At 54.3% G+C, this 17,034-nt stretch overlaps 1 protein-coding gene across 1 annotated transcript in view; it reads right to left on the bottom strand.

Annotated features, from left to right (window-relative positions):
- The window catches only part of TBCD (tubulin folding cofactor D), a 94,310-nt gene that overhangs the window by 66,162 nt on the left and 11,114 nt on the right, over positions 1-17,034 (bottom strand). Inside the window, exons 7-12 of the mRNA XM_084861892.1 lie at positions 14,514-14,643; positions 7,192-7,237; positions 5,684-5,816; positions 3,362-3,498; positions 2,212-2,272; positions 1,163-1,237 (exon numbers count right to left, since the gene is read on the bottom strand). Coding sequence (XP_084718018.1) covers positions 1,163-1,237; positions 2,212-2,272; positions 3,362-3,498; positions 5,684-5,816; positions 7,192-7,237; positions 14,514-14,643 — 582 coding nt within the window. The remainder of the gene's footprint in view (positions 1-1,162; positions 1,238-2,211; positions 2,273-3,361; positions 3,499-5,683; positions 5,817-7,191; positions 7,238-14,513; positions 14,644-17,034) is intronic.

The raw sequence follows: 17,034 nt of genomic DNA on the forward strand, positions 1-17,034 counted from the left end.
TCTCAGAGCTCCATCCTCTCTCAGCAGCAAGACACTCCACCGTGGCCACGACAATGGCCACTCCCTCAGTGGCCACCTCTGCGCCCAGCAGGCTCCCAGCACCATCAGCACACCCATCGCCATGCCACCAGAATGGGACTCCAGGAAGATGCCCTCAAATAAGCCAGCAGAACGGCCAGGTAAGACAGGGAAGCCCGCAATGTCTTGTTCCTCGTTCAGGGCCCCCTGGCCACGTGTGCACCATTATCCTGAAAAAGATGGCCCACATCTGACACCCTGCCCTCCCGACACTGTCACCAAGCAGGCTCCAGGTGAAGTGCAAGAAGAAACCTGCTCAGGAGGAGCACGGCTCCGAGGGCGCTCGAGGGGCAGCCTGGTGACTAACACACACACCCGAGCACCAGGAGTGCTGACGGTGCACTTTGCCTGCTCAGTGGCAGTCCTAGACGAAAAGCCACAGCTAATGAGGGCAGCAGTGCAACCACTGGCCCAGCAAACAGCACCCGTTCCCCAAACACCTGCTTCTGAAACCAGGGACGACACTGAGAGCTTAAACCCCCGGCAGGAACTGCTCACTACGCCTGTCTCCAATGCACACACACACACCTGGGAGCACCTTGCTGCCTGGGCTCTGCCCTGTCCCCACCTGCAGGCCCCAGGCTCACACCAGTGTCAAGACTTCCTGCAAGGCTGGGACAGATACAACACAACTGCCACCACGTGCTGCTGTTTACATTGAAATCCGGCAAAATTAAAGTAAAATTTACAATTCACACCTCAGTGATGCCAGCCTCTTTTTATAAATCGTAGTCAAGGTGGCTCGTGGCTGCCCTAGAGGTAGATCCAGAACATTCCATCACTACAGACTCTCCCTGGGACAGTGCAGACCACAGGTTCTCTCTAAGAATATCTATGTGTGTGTATGTTCAAGACTGATTTTTTTCCTTAAGGTTTACGAAATGTAACAAAATCTAAGCTGATAAAATAAACATATCAGAAATACAGGGAGTTCTCAAATTCACTTCAAACAGAAAAAAACACATAACTCTGGGGCTCTAACAAGAAGCTCAATTAAAGAAAATGTGAAAGGTCGGAGAGAAAACCCACCGCTTCCCGCCAGAAGTGCACCTCCCTCTCCCCTCCCCACCCCGCCCACACGTACCTGAAACAGTCCAGCACCGACCCCACCACGTCATCCGCCAGCTCCTGGGGAAGCCTTCCGGCCACCCTGCCAATCCTGGAAGAGAAGGGCCAGGCCCTCATCAGCACCGCCAGCCCATCGTGGGGCCACAGCCAGACCAGGAGCCATCAGCCATCTCCCTCTCCTGAGAGAAGGGAGCAGAGGTTGACCCAGAGTCAGAGCACACACTGCACTCCAGCACCTGCCCCACAGGACTCCACGAGGCTGCCATAAGCACCCATTTGTGCGCCTCTTAGGACGGATGCAAAGGGTGGACACACAGTATCCAGCACCCAGCTCCTGCAGACTTTCCCGCTGGCTGGAGGCCCCACTTCCAGTGGACGCCAGCCATAGGCTCCCGTCAGGCTACCTGACATGGGACCAGCACCCCTGCATAGCCCCTGCCAGGCCGGGTCCTGACCGAGCTCCCAGGAAGGCCCCTCCATGCCAGCCCATCCCAGTCCAACCAGACGTGACTTTGGGCTCAGAGGTTGCCGTGACCCCTGCAGCCTGAGTGCTCATGTCTCTAGATGATCAGCACAGAAGCCCAGGGGAACCTCTGGCCGGGGGACCCCTCCCCGCCCCGCCCCCAGCACTTCCACTCCATTTTGTGTTTCTCCACAGAGGGCTCATGGACATCTTCAACCGCTACTGCGTACTTGGGACCCCCTTGCCCTCCCCGACAGTAGATTCTGCTGTGGGAGGCCTGGCCCTGCTGGGCGGCCCCTGTGTGTTGGTACAACAGAGGATGCGGCCACCCCATCCTGGGAACTCGGGATTAAATGGGCCGCGAGTGTCTGTGGGGGTGGGATGAGACAGGCACACTGGCATATACCAATTCTGCCCATTCCAGACAAAAAGCACAAGGAAATAAAGGAGCCTCAAGTCAACCTCAGTGATTATCTTTAAAATTAGGACATAAAGCAACAAATGTAAATTAGAAAAAGCCCAGTTCTCAGATTCCGCATGAAGGGCTGCATCGGTGAGGGGTCTCGTTCACACCCAGCGCTCGGCGAGATGGCCTCACCTACCCTTTGGCCGCAGACCACCGCACGACCGTGTCTTTGTCCTTCAGCCCGACCAGCAGCTGCTCTGGAGAAGACAGGAGGGAAGGTCCGTGAGCACCTGGGTCACTGCCTCCCTCCGGCTCCTGGCACCCACCCTCCCTTCACCACGCGCGCTCCAGGGGGGAACTACATTAATTCTCATGACAAGGATAGGACGTTCCTTCTCTGTTCTAAATCATTTGAAGCCAATCTTTGCCATGTGCCTCGGAAGCACATTCACCTGAGTGGCCAGGGCACAAAGCACCAGGAAAGCCAGAGTCAACAGGGACCTGAGCCAGGGAGCAAGGCCCTCAGAAAACACACAGGAGCCGCACGGGGACAGGGTCTTGAGGATGGGCCCTACTTTAGGAAGAGCCACACGAAGGCTAGCCAAAGGAAATTGGACGGTGTCAGAGCCCTCACAGTAAGGGCCTTGTAAGCCCAAGGGGTGGAGCCTTGACGGAGGGCCCCGGGAAGGCCTGATGTGGAGAAGGAACAGGAACCTGTGCAGGCGGACAATTATCTGTGATGGGCAGTCTGGGACCTTGTGGGTGTGATCAGAGAGGGATGAGACTCTGCCTTCAGCACAGGGAGGCTGGAGCAGTGAATGCCAGGGTGGGAGCCCACCAGTGGGAGCCAGAGACTGACCAGGAGTTGGCAGAGGCTGGCCCTGTGTGTGGGGCCTGGTCCACGAGGCAGGGTTGGGGAGCAGACTCTGCTCATGACTCTGCCCCGTGTCATGGGGTGCCACGTGGGGTGAGAGTGGGGCAGGTGGAGAGCTCTGTGAGGTGGGAGTGGGCGGCTGGGGCCAAGGAAGTTGAGCTCAGAGTTCCAGGTGAGGCTGAAAGTTTGAGGCACACAGGGAGTGAGGTGGAAATGAGGGTCAATAGTGGGATTCTCGGGGTCCAGGGCCCCAATAGCCACAGGTATGGATGTTCTCATGGGGATGGGCTGGACTGTAGGCCACATGCTCAATGGACATGAAGGTGGTCATGTGACAATGGCACAAATGGGAAAGTGGGGGTACAGCCAACAGACTGACCTCAGAGCCTCCACCAAAGCGCTGCATGGAGCCAGTGGCCAGAGCCTCATCTCCCACCCACCCAGACAGCCGTTCGGGCTGCAGGCCACACACCGATCACGCTCTCCACCTCCTCGGGGACGTCATAGCCCTCCTCGCTGTCAGGAGTCTCGACGTGTGTCCGGGCCTCCTCCTGGCTCTGGGTGCTGGCCTGCAGGTTCGCAGCCAAGGAACGGCAGCCACGCTGGTACCTGCAGGGACCACAACTGACCTTAGGCCCACTGTCGTAGCGCAGAGCCTAGCAAACAATCTCGACAGTGTCAATCGACAACTGAGTGTCACTTGGAATCTGAACCTGTGGGAATTGCAGGTGTTTGTAGGGACACATGGGAAGGAAGAAGATAGTGTTCACTGTCATCAGCCGAGACCACCAGGAAAAGATGACTAACCGTAGCCACAGAATCAGACCCAAACTCCTAGTGACTCAGAGCCCTCAGTGCCAGCTGCCACGTCTGCAGGTGGAAAGGCAGGTGGTGAAGCAGCCAGCGGCACTGGAACCACCCACAGGCCTCATCCTCACTCAGAGCTGGCAACACCTTGCCACACGCCCCACCTCCCAGCCCTGCCATCACCCCGGCGCTCCACTGCCAGCTCCTACAGATTCTGCCCGCCACCCACAAGCCTCCTCCCCTGCAGTAGAGGCCACCATCTCCCGCCAGCACAGGCTGGTTCAGCTGTATGACTCTGTCCAGCTCTTGACCCTCTTGCTGCCTCAGTTTCCCCACCTAAAAAATGCTCGGCACAGAGGGCTACAACAATGACAGATTAAAGGACATGCACCAGACCAGGGCCCTTCCTTCTGAAAGGTGGCAAGCACACAGGACCTGCCTCAAGGGTGGCCGGAACAAGCCTGGAGCATTGAGTGCCCAAGTCAAGTTACAGAACAAGGGCTAGGGGCTGCAGGCTGAGGTCAACTCCAGAACCCAGGACTCCAACACCAGCTCGGACACTCAACTGTGGCCTTGAGTAAGTCTCTTTCTAGATCTCGTTTTTCCAGCTTAGCAGGCAGCTCTTTGGGTGGCCCACTTCCAAACATTCACACAACCCCCTCCCTGGGGTTCAGCCCGACCCAGTGACTGTCTTTTGTGGGGACATGGCTCTGAGATGAGCCATGAAGAGACTCTGGCCTGGGTCCCGCTGACCCTCCCGCTCTAATAGCTGCCTTGAGAGAGGCCCTGGGAGAAAACTGGGGAGAAGCTCGCCTGCCCGTCTGTACCTTCAAGAAGTCTTGTGAGAGCCTGGACAAGAAGGCCCAGCAAAACTACACCCTGACTCCTGACCTGCAGAAACCATGGTATTAAAAAGGCATTGTTCTGCCAAAACCGGTTTGGCTCAGTGGATAGAACATCAGTCTGCGGACTGAAGGGTCCCAGGTTCGATTCCAGTCAAGGGCATTTACATTGGTTACGGGCACATCCCCAGTAGAGGGTCTGTAGGAGGCAGCTGGTCTATGTTTCTCTCTCATCCATATTTCTAGCTCTCTATCCCTCTCCCTTCCTCTCTGTAAAAACACAATAATTTTTTTTTTTAAAGGCACTGTTTTAAGCTACTGAGTCTTAGATTCTCCGTTACACAGCTGTGATACTGTGATTTATAATAAATATACAGGGTGGAGAAAAGTAGGTTTACAGCTGTGGGTAAGTGAAACAATTGTCTTTTGTTATGTTAACTTTTGTATTCTTTTCCATATTAACTGGAAACCTATTTTTTATGTTTTTTATTTGAGAAAGATTGATGTAAAAGAGAAATGTCAATCAGCTGCCTCTTGCACAAGGCCTATTGAAGATAGAGCCCCCAACTCTGGCATGTGCCCTGAACAGGAACTGAACCAGCAACCTTGTGGTGCATGGACGTGTGCTCAACCTGCTGGACAACACCAGCCAGGACTGTAAACCTACTTTTGTCCTACCCTGTGTATTGTTTTTTGTCCATCTCTGGATTAAGTGGTCTTTTATTATGTTAATGAGGTGGTTTTTAGAAAGCCTCTAAGGAAAGGGGGCTGGTTGCCAGGAGGGGAAAGGGACTGGGCGCTGAATCAATCACCATTGGCTAATGATCTAGTCAGTTATGTCTGTGTAATGGAGCTTCCATAAAAACCCAAAAAGAATGGGGTTTGGAAGGCTTCCGGATTGGTGAACAGAGGTGGTGCTGGGAGGTGACACCTGGTGAGGGCATGGAAGGTCCACCTGTCCCACACCTGCCCTGTGCATCTCTTCTCTTGGCTGTCCTTTCAAAATCAGAAACACCCGGGAAGAAAGGAAAGCAGAGGACACTCGATCAGTCAGTCTACTTCACTACCATCACCACCAAAAACACAAAGCATGGGCCCCGCCAAGTGATGGTGAGGCCACACACGGTACACCTCAGCCTACCAACCTCCACTTTGCCACCCTGGGCTTCAGGAAGGTCAGGCCCAGCCGCTGCACCAGCTTCACCCTGAGCTTCCGGAGCAAGGTCTGGTTGCTGTCAGGGATCCTGCAGCCATCCAGGCACTTGAGAACAGTGGCAGCTGCGAACAACAGCACATGCGACTCAGTTAGTGGAAGGCTTTTACCCACCCCACCTCCCATGTGCAACATGTGTGTGATGTCTGCAGCATTTAAACCACAGATGACCCCACAGAACCCCGAATGCAGTGATGGCCTCAGTTCACAATGAACCCCGAGCCCTGTGTCACGAAGACCCTTCGTCCCATGTCCTTTACCAAGTGCAGCGAGAGTGGACCTGCTCCACTTCCTCCCTGAGAAGCAGCAGATCCAGAGGCTGGGAGAACAGGGCTGCCCCCGAGGGAGGGAGAAGAGGTTCTTCTCCGTAGAGAACAGCCTATGCTACAGGCTACAGTACAGGACGCACACGGCTCTGGGGTGGCTGCTGTTTGCTGTTGTTTATCAGGCATGAGTGGTCACAGCCGTGGGGATAAGGCTGCCTGCCAGGAGGGGTCTCACGGACAGGGAAATGCTGCCAGGGCCGGTGGGGGGATGAGGTGAGCCTCGGGGGAAGCTGAGGCCACTACGGTGAATGGAATGGCATCTTATGTGAGAGACAAGGAGGGCAGGGTTTCAAGACAAGTTGTAACAGCATCCGAGTAGTTTCCTGAAAGGCCCAGTATGCAGCGAGTAACCGGGTGTAACCGACAAACTGAAAACAGACCTGTGTCCTGTGTATACAGTCCACTGAGGACAACACGGGGAGATGCTGGGCAGTCATTGCCTATTTCTCAGGTGCGATAATGACATCAGGTTATTTCTCTACAGGAGCCCTGTCTCTTAGGGGCACAGACGCAGAGAGAGGCAGCATGGGTGGGTGAGGACAGCAGTAGAGTGCCATCACGGCAGTCTGAGGCCTCGGATAGAAGCAGGGGGTTCACTGTACCATCATTCTCTCTGACTTTATACGTGCTGCCAAGTGTCCAAAATGAAAACTCCTTTTAGAAAATAGACCCTACTAGTCAAATCTGATTCTAAAACACAGAAATCCCTCTGGGTCCAGGTGGCACACCTCTCTGCAGCATTATTTTTATAAGTTGAGGTTCTATATAAAATTAAAAGAATGAGATAAAAGCACAAAAGATGTGGCCATATCTACAGGAAGAACACAGCTGTGACTGGGACCCCAGGAAGTGAGCCTCGTCACTAGAATCTAGACCCCGCGCCAGGAGCTCTGACCTCCTGGAAAAAGCCCAAAAGTCAGATTATCCCCCTCCCCCGAGGTCTACCTCATTCCCACCAGCGCTCCCCCCACACACACACAAAACAAAACACTACAAACTAGGACAGTGTCCTGATACAGCATGTTACAGATTTCTGCACCTGCAAATAACACGTTAAACAGGCACACTCAGCTAACTCCCCTGGCAAACACACCCTCTTAAGAATGAGCCTTACCATAGGGTAAACAGTCATCACGTTTTCCATGCTTAAATATTTGTGCCTAAAAAAAAAAAAAAAAAAGAAGTTCTATTAAAATGCTGCGGGTTCAAATTTAAAACAAACCAAAAAAATCAAAACAATCCTTTGCTCCTTCCAGAATTTCTCTTCTGGACACTCATCACCGAAAAGCAAGAGCAGCTTCTGAAGGAGATGAAAGAGGTCGCAGAGCCGGAGCCTCCAAAAGGGCACCGTAAATAAGGGTGCGGTCATGTACGGGGGCTTCATCGGGACACGTGCCCACAGGGAAGTTATCAGGCGAGGAAGGCGCCTCGAGAGGCGTCTACGAGCACCTGGTACATAACGGCACCCGCGGACTAAGCCGCAGGTCCGAGGGTGGCACACAAAGGCAGGGCACAGGACTGTGTCTGACGCCTCACCCGTCCTCCGCCAACAAAGACACCCCGGGTCCAGGCCCACCAGCCTCTCCACAGAGCCCACACACACAAACAGCGGCTGCTGTTTTAAACCACAGGCTTGGGGGTGACATAATGAACTCCCTACTTAGGGGCCATGTGAGGGACTGAAATGTCACCCTGCAGGCAAGGGGGCTACTGCCTAATCCTGGACACAGTGAGCCATTAGATTCTAACTGGACAGACGTCAGTTGACACGCGCGGTAAGGAGGGCACACAGAAGGGGATGAAATGAAGATGAGGCATTTCCAGGAAAGCTAATGAGAGGCTTGAAGTAGGACGGAAAGTGTGCAGGGAAGGACGGACAGACGCCCGATGATTGGGAAAGAACGGACAGCACCAACTCCTGCTAAAGCACCCTCTGGTCTCACTCACTAAGCAAGAATCTGAAATGCTCGGAAATGCAAAATGCTCTCACAGGTGAACATTCTGTCTTCCTTTTTTTAATCCTCGACCGAGGATATGTTTTTATTGATTTTGAGAAAGAGGGGAAGGGCAAGAAAGAAAGGGGGAGAGAGAAAGGGAGAGATGTGAGAAACATTGATTGATCCGTTGCTCCTGAACATGCCTGACCAGGAATCGAACCTGCTTTTTTTTTTGTGTGTGTGTGTGTGTGTGTGTGTGTGTGTACAGAATGACGTTCCAACCAACTGAGCCACCCACCCAGAGCTAAACATTCTTTATTTGCCAAATTCCTGCCAGGAGCAGACCAGGAGGGCAGAGGGGTGAAAAGGGAAGAAACAAACATCAATTAAGACAAGGACTTTGCTTTTGTTTGTGTTTTTCACTTAAAAATGGGGTCATTATCACTACCCTTCACCGAAGCACTTTCTGAGACTGTGAGCCAGCACCAGGAGGAAGCAGTCAAACAGAAGGCATCAGACTGAGCTGCGGGCGGAAAGCACGCCCTTCAGAGGCCCGGCACCGGCTGTGAGAGGAAGCAGCAGCACCACACTCGGAGAAATGCCCGCACCGTCTGTTGTGTTTAGAAACCAGCACAGCTCAGGTGCAAACAGCTGAGTTTCCGGGTGATCATTCTAAACAGCCACCCTTTAGATTGCTACCCTCCCGCTTCCCCTCCCCGGGGCATGCTCCCCGGCGGGTGAATCACAGTGTCAGCGGCTCAGGAGCAGGTCCACCCAGCTGCCAAGCAGGAGATGCTGGTCTGAGGTTCCCTGGAGCACCATCAAGTCAAGGCCAAGAAAAGCAGCTCCACCCCAGGCCCAGGGAGAAAGGGCCCCGCGCACATAACTCATGGCGCGTGAGTTCTCCTGTGAGGCGGTGCACCCTGGACCCCGCCGGGCACCTGCTGCCCCGCGCCTGGCCCCTCAGGAGGAGCTCAGAGCAGACAGGACAGAGCTCGGGCGCACGGCTGCCTCATCCTGTGCTCCTGGTCTCACCCCACGTTGAGAGGAGGTACCATGCCCTGTTGTGGCACATGACACACGAAGAGATGAAACAAACAGGAAGGCCGTCAGCACCCAAAGCAACCAGCTCCAGCTGGACGCCTTCTCAGGCATGGCCCATGGCCCTCACCTGTGGGAAGAGCCCACCCAGGCTCACTCTCCCTGCAGGGCAGCAGGGCTGACCTGAGGCTTCGTCCTTGACTCCTTCTCACAGGTCCCCATCCCTCCCTCCCGAGGCCCCCTCCAGCTGCTCCAGGTGAGAACCTTCCACTACCCCGACCGCAGCCTGGATCTCTGCTGACTTAAAAAATGAAAGTGAGGGGCATCTCAAAGGGCTCCCCCCTCCCACCCCCCCACCCCTGCCGCCGCCGCCACCGCCACCGCCGCCTCCCCAAGAAATCACAGCAGACTGACACTGGACAGAGCACAGCACCGGGGCAGCCCGTGAGCACCAAGCCGGGAAAGAAGGGGAGCCTCACGGCACAGCCCAGCACAGCACAGCCCAGCTCAGCCAGCACCCAGCACCCTGGTTTGCTGCAGGGCTGGGGAGGAGAGAGAAGCGACAGAAAGCACATAACTCTGCACACAGGGTTGTGAAGCAGAGGTGCACAGGACCAAGGGGAGAAACAAAAAACTGAGGGGCAAGGGTGAATCAGGGGAGAAACGTCAGCTGCCCACGGACAGGACCTGAGGGACACTTGCATCAGGGAAGGGCGAGGTCAGCGGGAACCATGCCCTTAAAAAGCCAGCCGCAAGCTGGAGGAAGCGGCAAGGCGCCCCCGGGGCTGCAGAGGAGGCCAGGGGCCGGGAACAGGGCCACCGGCCCTGGGCCTCTATGTGCTCCCCACGAGGGAGGCCCTCGCCCTCCACGCCTGGGCCCCGCCAGGCTGCCCGGGAGCAGACACCTGTCCGGCAGGGCCCGTAGCCTCAGCACACAGCAGGTGCACAGCCAGCCTGCCAGTGAAGTAAAGGCGTGCCCACAGCACACAGGTTTCAACAGGACTCACGGCACCCCGTGCTGCCTGCTCCACGGAGAATGCCGAGTTACATAAAATTAAAATAGTGTCAGAGGCGGCTGCTCTGCATCTTTCATCCCCCGAGGAAACTGAGGATACCTCCTCCTCCCCCACCCCAGTTCTATATTTGCCAATTCTAATGGTTCTCTTCAAATGGTTCTCAGCACATTCTCCTTCGCCGCCTGGAAGCCTGCCCCAGGCTAGTGTTGTGACTAAGAAGCCCAATTTGGACAATTTGTCCTCTGGCCAAACTGAACCTTAAAGGAAACCACTGGGTGCTATTCTCCAAGGAAGCTAAAAGAAAAGAAATCAAAGCAGCCATGAGAACTGTTTTGGATAATCAAGTGGCTTCTTTTTATCTTCAAAGAGTCGACATACAGTAATTAGCCTTCACACCACCCTCTGAGCTAAGAGGTTTGTTATTTCCCTTCTACAGGTGGGTGTGGAGCAAGGCCCTCACCTCTGCCTGGGGTCACTGGTGTTGCTACAGAGTCTCCAGGCTCCAGACTGGCCCACTTACATCAGCCTCCTTGGGGCAGCCAAGTGCCCAGGGCAGAGCCACTCGACTGGAGCTGGGAGGTCCAGGCTCTGGGCAGCTGCTCCCACCTGGGCAGAGGCTGTGGCACGGCCCCTCACAGGCTTTATACGTGGTTGTCTGCTACTGTCTCCCCTCTAACAAGAGGTAGCCCCTTGTGAAGGGGAGATGCCACCCTAACAGCTGGTGAACAGGAGAGCCGTCCGCGCCCCAGAGGGCGGCAGCAGCACTTCACCTGGGAAGACCCTGGCTCCGGAGGAGGCGTGCCCACCCCTCCCAGCCCTTGCAGGAGACAGACAGAATCTCCCATCACCGTGCAAGCCGAGATGGCAGCACCTCCACCAAGTGAGCATGGCCACAGCAGAGCCAAGTGACAGCCATTCTCCATTTTAACTTCTGTTCTCCTCCCCTGAATTTCCTCAGCTAGCATTAATCCTAACGTTTTGGTAGGGACTAAACCGAAGGTGCTTTAAAAGCTGGAGCAAAGGGCCTTGCAGTGCAATCAGGTTGCCAAACACTTGTCTCCCTCCCACAGGAGTTAAAAATCATCGCTGCAAGAGGCATGAGCTTCAAGGGAAATACAAGTTAACTCCTAGTTTCGATGGTACTTGTTACGAGTTCACCTGTTTCGCCTAACCCACATAATGAACAGGTGGATAAAAACGAAGCCAAGTGCATCAAAGGCAGCAGCTGAAATCCTGAAGCACAACACGCCTGCAAGTCTCAGCATGCCCAGCAGACGCCCGGCCTCTGCGGTGCAGGTCTGACGAGCTCATGGCGAAACCGCTCGCTCGCCCAGGAGAGCTCTGCGCCCGGCTTGGCTTCCTCATGCCCAGGTGGCAGCAGCAGCAATTAGGCCAAACTGCTCCTTCAATTAAAGAAAAGGCACAGGACACAGCCCCAGAAAGACCCTAGACTTCCCAAAAGGGATGCGCTGCCCTGCGGCCCCTGCTCCCGGCAGTTTCAGGCGTTCACTTCCCAGGAACTCCACGCTGCGTCAGGCAGTTGCTCACTCTCTCTAGCAACTGTCTCTCGGATTGCTGAGGTGCGGCCCACACACCACCCAGTGCCCTGCCTGGGGAGGGGGCACCCTTCCTCATCCTTTGCCCACACAGGGGTGGGGGCAGAAGGCTGAGCTTCTCTAAGCCTTGAGGAAGTCCTTCTATTCCTCTGGGAGAGGGAACAGAGGACTTCCCTCCGCCTAAGGATGGAGCTCCGAGACAGCCAAAGAAAGCGCACCCCTCCCCCACCCCGGCTGGGGGGGCCACGGGAGAGAATGCCAGCCCCGCCCATGGCTGGAAGCAGGCGTGGTATTGCTGTTTAATGCCCGGGCCTGCCACTTGGGAATAAAAAAACGAACAGAAAATGTGGGAACACTCTTGAGATATAGCAACAAGATGATCAACAAAAATGTGAGAAAAAAGAAACCTGTGGACAGAGGGGCCCCAGGACCTTCTCAAGCCAAGGAATATGCTTCAAGGGAAACAAAACTCAACTCCGAGTTTTCACAGCACTTGTTACAAGTTCACCTGTTCCACCTAACCCACACTAATGATCAGGTGGATGCAAATGAAGCCGGAGCCCAGGGACACGGAAGCCATTGGGGGCATTCTCACGGGGACTGAGCACACAGGTCCCCCACCCTACCCCCACTGCCTGGCACAGGGACCCTGCTTCCCTGCCTGCAGGTGCCTAGGGCGATGCCACACTCGGGAGGGTCTGCCAATCTCCCGGACAGGCCACAGTGGATGGACTGACAGGCCCCAGCTACTCTTTGTCAGACCTGCCATGGTTTTCCATGACCTACCACTTCTTAATGTGACTCATGCAAAAAATTAGGACTCCACTTAGACCAAAACCTTCAAATAAACCCTCTCAACCCCATCCACCCTCCTTCACCAGAATTACCTCCAGCATAAATGCATTGCCTCAGGATCCACGCCACAATGGCCCAGTGGGCACACGCCATGACCTGCACCACCCCCTCCCTGAACTCCACACTGGGCAGCCTCCCAGGAGAGCCTCCCCCTGGCCAACTTCCATCACAGCAATTAAACCGAAAATCCCAGTAAAATCCTAACCACCGCCACCACCCCCTCCCCCGCCACGCCGCTGGAATGAGAGCCCCTGAGGGCACAGGCAGTGTATCTACCCAAGCAGAATACCCCGTGCTCATCAATACGACAGATGTGCAGACAAAATTTTAAAGACCACATAAACAAAAACACTTAATTACATTGTTTTTAGAAAACTATTGTTACCTACCCAAGAAAACTGAATATACACGCTCAAACTCAAGTTCAGATTGGCATTAGCCACAGCCACAAGAGCTAAGCCCGGAAGTGGGCTATCTTCCAGGCGTGAGAAGGAAGGAAGCTGAAGGCACCGTGGGTGAGCCTGACAGCATCACATCCCGCTGACTGAGAGGAGCAGACCCTGAGGCCAAGGACGCAGTGTAGGCCTCCATCTGTGAGGCGCCCAGAATACAGGAGCCCACGGGGGGCGGAGGCAAGGGTGGGGGAGACTGTTGATAGGTGTGGAGTTTCCTTACGGGCGATGAGAATATTCTGGAATTAGATGTATAGTTCAGTGGATCTGCCACTACACAACAGTTTTTTTAAAGTTGAAATAGAGCATACATCTATTCATAGAACAGAAAAAAAGCATGAAAAACACATTACTTCAACAGGAAGTCTGGAAATGTTTTATTTTTTCCAGATTTTTTTTTTTTTTTTTTTACTAATTTCGGAGAGGAAGGGAAAGGGAGAGAGAGGTAGAAATATCAATGATGAGAGAGAATCATGGATCGGCTGCCTCCTGCATGTCCCACACTTAGGACCGAGCCCTGACCGGGAATCGAACCATGACCTTCTGGGTCATAGATCAGCACTCAACCACTGAGCCACGCATTTTCTTTTTAAATGTCTCAAATATTCTCATCATTTGAATGGCAATCCCTCCTGAAGACAATGGTAACCTGAAAGAAACAGGTGCCGAGAACATTTCTGAGAGACCAAGCGGTCACCTCCCTCGGTGCCCAGAGCGTTGGGGAGAAAGGGCTTTCCTTGCGAGGGGCCCCTGGCAGGCCAGTCATCACCAGCTTACCTCCCACATCCCATGCCCACTGCCTGGGTAATTACACCATCGCCCCACTTTCCACCAGGCCTCCTGGCCTCCTACACCTCATCAGAACCTGCAGCAGCCAATGACAGCCGACAACACCCAAGAACATGACATCACACTGAGTCACGGGTCCAAACACCTCCACTTAAACAGTCCAAAGTGTCCTGTTCTCCTGAAAGTGGGCCGTCGGCTCTACAGCCGAGGGCAGGACCCACATCACCCCCACACCACCCACTGCAATCACAGAGCAGGAGGTGGAGCACCACAGCTGCAGGAGGGGAGCCAGTGCGAGAGGTAACTTTCCTCATTAGTTAAAAGCAGGACAGCCAGCAAAGGGTAGATGTCAGCTCTGTATTTAACCCAGTTGTTACAAACACCCTCACCTGACTATCTGCACAAAGTCAAGTTTTAAATCACCTGCCTGATTTCATTAGAGGCGTGCCAATAATGATACTCCCTTTCAGCAGGAAACCCCAGAAGGACACGCCTGTCAGCCCGCCCATGGGCCTGCTGGCCCAGCTCCTTGGGCACCACTGCCCCCTGGCGGCAACTCGCAGGCCGGCGCAGGCCGGCGCAGCCCATCTCCACTGGAGCAGAAAGCCCTCGCTGACAAGCCACGGCCACCCCTGGGCAGGCCGAAGGTCCAGTCCAAAGCAGCGAAAAAGGCACTTGGTTCACTGTCCTGTCAGGGCTGAATACCTTCCTGTGTTCCAAGCACTTCAGAACAGAGTCAGGTCAACAGGATTTGACCACTAAAGAGGCCCCTCGCCCCGGGCGGGTTTACCAGGGCCTGCAGCATCCCGTCCATGGTGATGACGCCCTCGATGGTCTGGAAGGAGGAACGGGCCAAAGTGCACAGGCTCCAGTCCAGGAAATCCGCCATCTTCTGTTTGACATCGGGCCGTGTGATAAACCTGCCAGAAGGGAACACAGGCAGGTCGCAGCTCAGCCCAGGCCCAGCCTAGGAGAACTCACCAACACCCCAATCTAGGAAACGCAGACACTGCCCAGTCTGAGGTCCTCAGGCAACGATTCCCCACCAAGACCTCTCTGAAGTCACTCGCAGTCCTCCACCCCCACCCCCTCCCCACAGGGCCTCCACTCATCCCAAGGCCCCAGTCGCCACAAGAAGACCTTTACCTATCCCCATGGCTGCGCTGAGCCCCACCAATGTCCACTCCTCAGCTCCCCCTCCTCCCTGGAATGCCATGCCCCCACACGCAAGGCCTGGCCCAGCAGCAGAGCCCAGGTCGCTCTCCCTGCATCTGCCATGGGTCTCCCTTCCCCATCACAGAGCTCCAGCTGATGTCCGCGGCCCCACATCCCTGGCATCTGCTCAGCTCTCCACGCTCAGAACGCAGATGGCTGTGCTGGCTCTCCCCCACCCTCTTACACACCTGGGCTGGGCTGGCAGCCACCCTCCCGCTCCCACACCAAAGTCCAAGAACTCTATTCCTCCCACCCCGTCCACACGCCAATCCCCCAGCTCTCTGACTCTGGCTCAGGCTGAGCCCCTGCCTCCGAGGGGAGCTTACAGTCGGGGGGCAGAAACATAGGAAACAAGCAAATAACATGAAGAAAGCAGCTGGGTAAGGGGAGGATGGGAGACAGTGCAGCCTCCAAGAGGCACAAGGACATGTGACCAGAGAACGTCAGAAGGAGGCCACTGTAAGGACCTCACACTCCCCTCAGCAGCCCCACGGAACACACTGAAGGATGGCGGACCCTAGCGACGTGGAAGCACATGCTCGGGGTTCAGGCTTGATACCTGGTAGGGGGCTTGCAGGAGGCAGCCAATGAAGTTTGCCTTCTCACATCGGTGTTTCTCCCTTCCCCTCCTCTCTCTAAAATTCAATGAACTATTTTTAAAAAGGAGTATGTTTACAGGAGAGGCAAAAATGGAGAAGATATCTACCTCACAGATAAAAACACATATTTATAGGAACAGGATTCTTCTGTACAAAGATCTTTGAATCCTCCACTTCCTTCCCTTTTAGAAGTGATATCACAGCCCCACCTGCTCAGCCTACAGTGCAGGCATCTTAGAGATAAGCCCCAGAAGAACACTAGAACAATTATCAGCAAAACCTTAACTACAGAACTAGACATATCAGAGGAACAAAGGATGCCTCGGGCAAAGCACCACGTACTGATAACTCAGTAACCTGGTCTAAGAGGGCAGCAGCAAAGGTAAGGTGACAAATCCTATTCTGTGTAAGAATTATGTGGTTTTTTTGTTTGTTTGTTTGTTTTTCACATCTGAGCATTTCACTGGACATGGCTCTGGTTCCATAGAAAAAAATCTCAGAGCACACAGTAACCCCACAGCAACCTCTAAAGATTATTAAAGCTGAGAGACAGGAGGGCTGCTCCAGACGTGCAAACAGGTCAAATCTTTATAAACAAACATCCAGTGAAAACGACAACTCAGCCGAAACCGGTTTGGCTCAATGGATAGAGCGTCGGCTTGGGGACTGAAGGGTCCCGGGTTCGATTCCGGTCAAGGGCATGTACCTTGGTTGCGGGCATATCCCCAGGAGGGGGTGTGCAAGAGGCAGCTGATCGATAACTCTCTCTCATCGATGTTTCTAACTCTCTATCTCTCTCCCTTTCTCTCTGTACAAAATCAATAAAATATATTTTTTTTTAAAAAGAAAAAGAAACCGACAACTCAAATCCATCCCTATACACAGAGCACTCTGCAGCAAGGAAATGGGTGGGGGTGGCCAGAAGTCACCTCCTCACTGGTCCAGGGACCTGGAATGAGGAAGGTTTTCTTTACGGCATATTCTGTAGCTGGTGGGCTTAGAGAGGAGCTACTTTTTTTTTTTAATATATATTTTATTGATTTTTTACAGAGAGGAAGGGAGAAAGATAGAGAGTTAGAAACATCGATGAGAGAGAGTCATCGATCAGCTGCCTCTTGCACATCCCCTACTGGTGATGAGCCCGCAACCAAGGTACATGCCCTTGACCGGAATCCAACCTGGGACCTTTTAGTCTGCAGGCCAATACTCTATCCACTGAGCCAAACCGGTTTCGGCGAGATGAGCTACTCTGTGGAGAGGGTGAGACCCAGCACCTCTGCAAAAATGAGGACCAAGATCATGTCCACAAATAGTTGGGGCTGCTGGGCAGTGCCCCACACGCCGGTGTCCCCCAGAATGGCAATGGCAAAGCCAGCTCCAGCCCACTGAGGCCCACTCAGGCCAGCGCCCAGTTGGAGGAAACTCCTATAGAGACTGATGCCTTCATTTAGGGAGTGGGCCATAAGGACTGCCACCAACAGGCCATAGATGGCAATG

Source organism: Pipistrellus hanaki (assembly GCF_964339955.1).
Source record: "Pipistrellus hanaki genome assembly, chromosome: 16".
Lineage (NCBI taxonomy): Eukaryota > Metazoa > Chordata > Mammalia > Chiroptera > Vespertilionidae > Pipistrellus > Pipistrellus hanaki.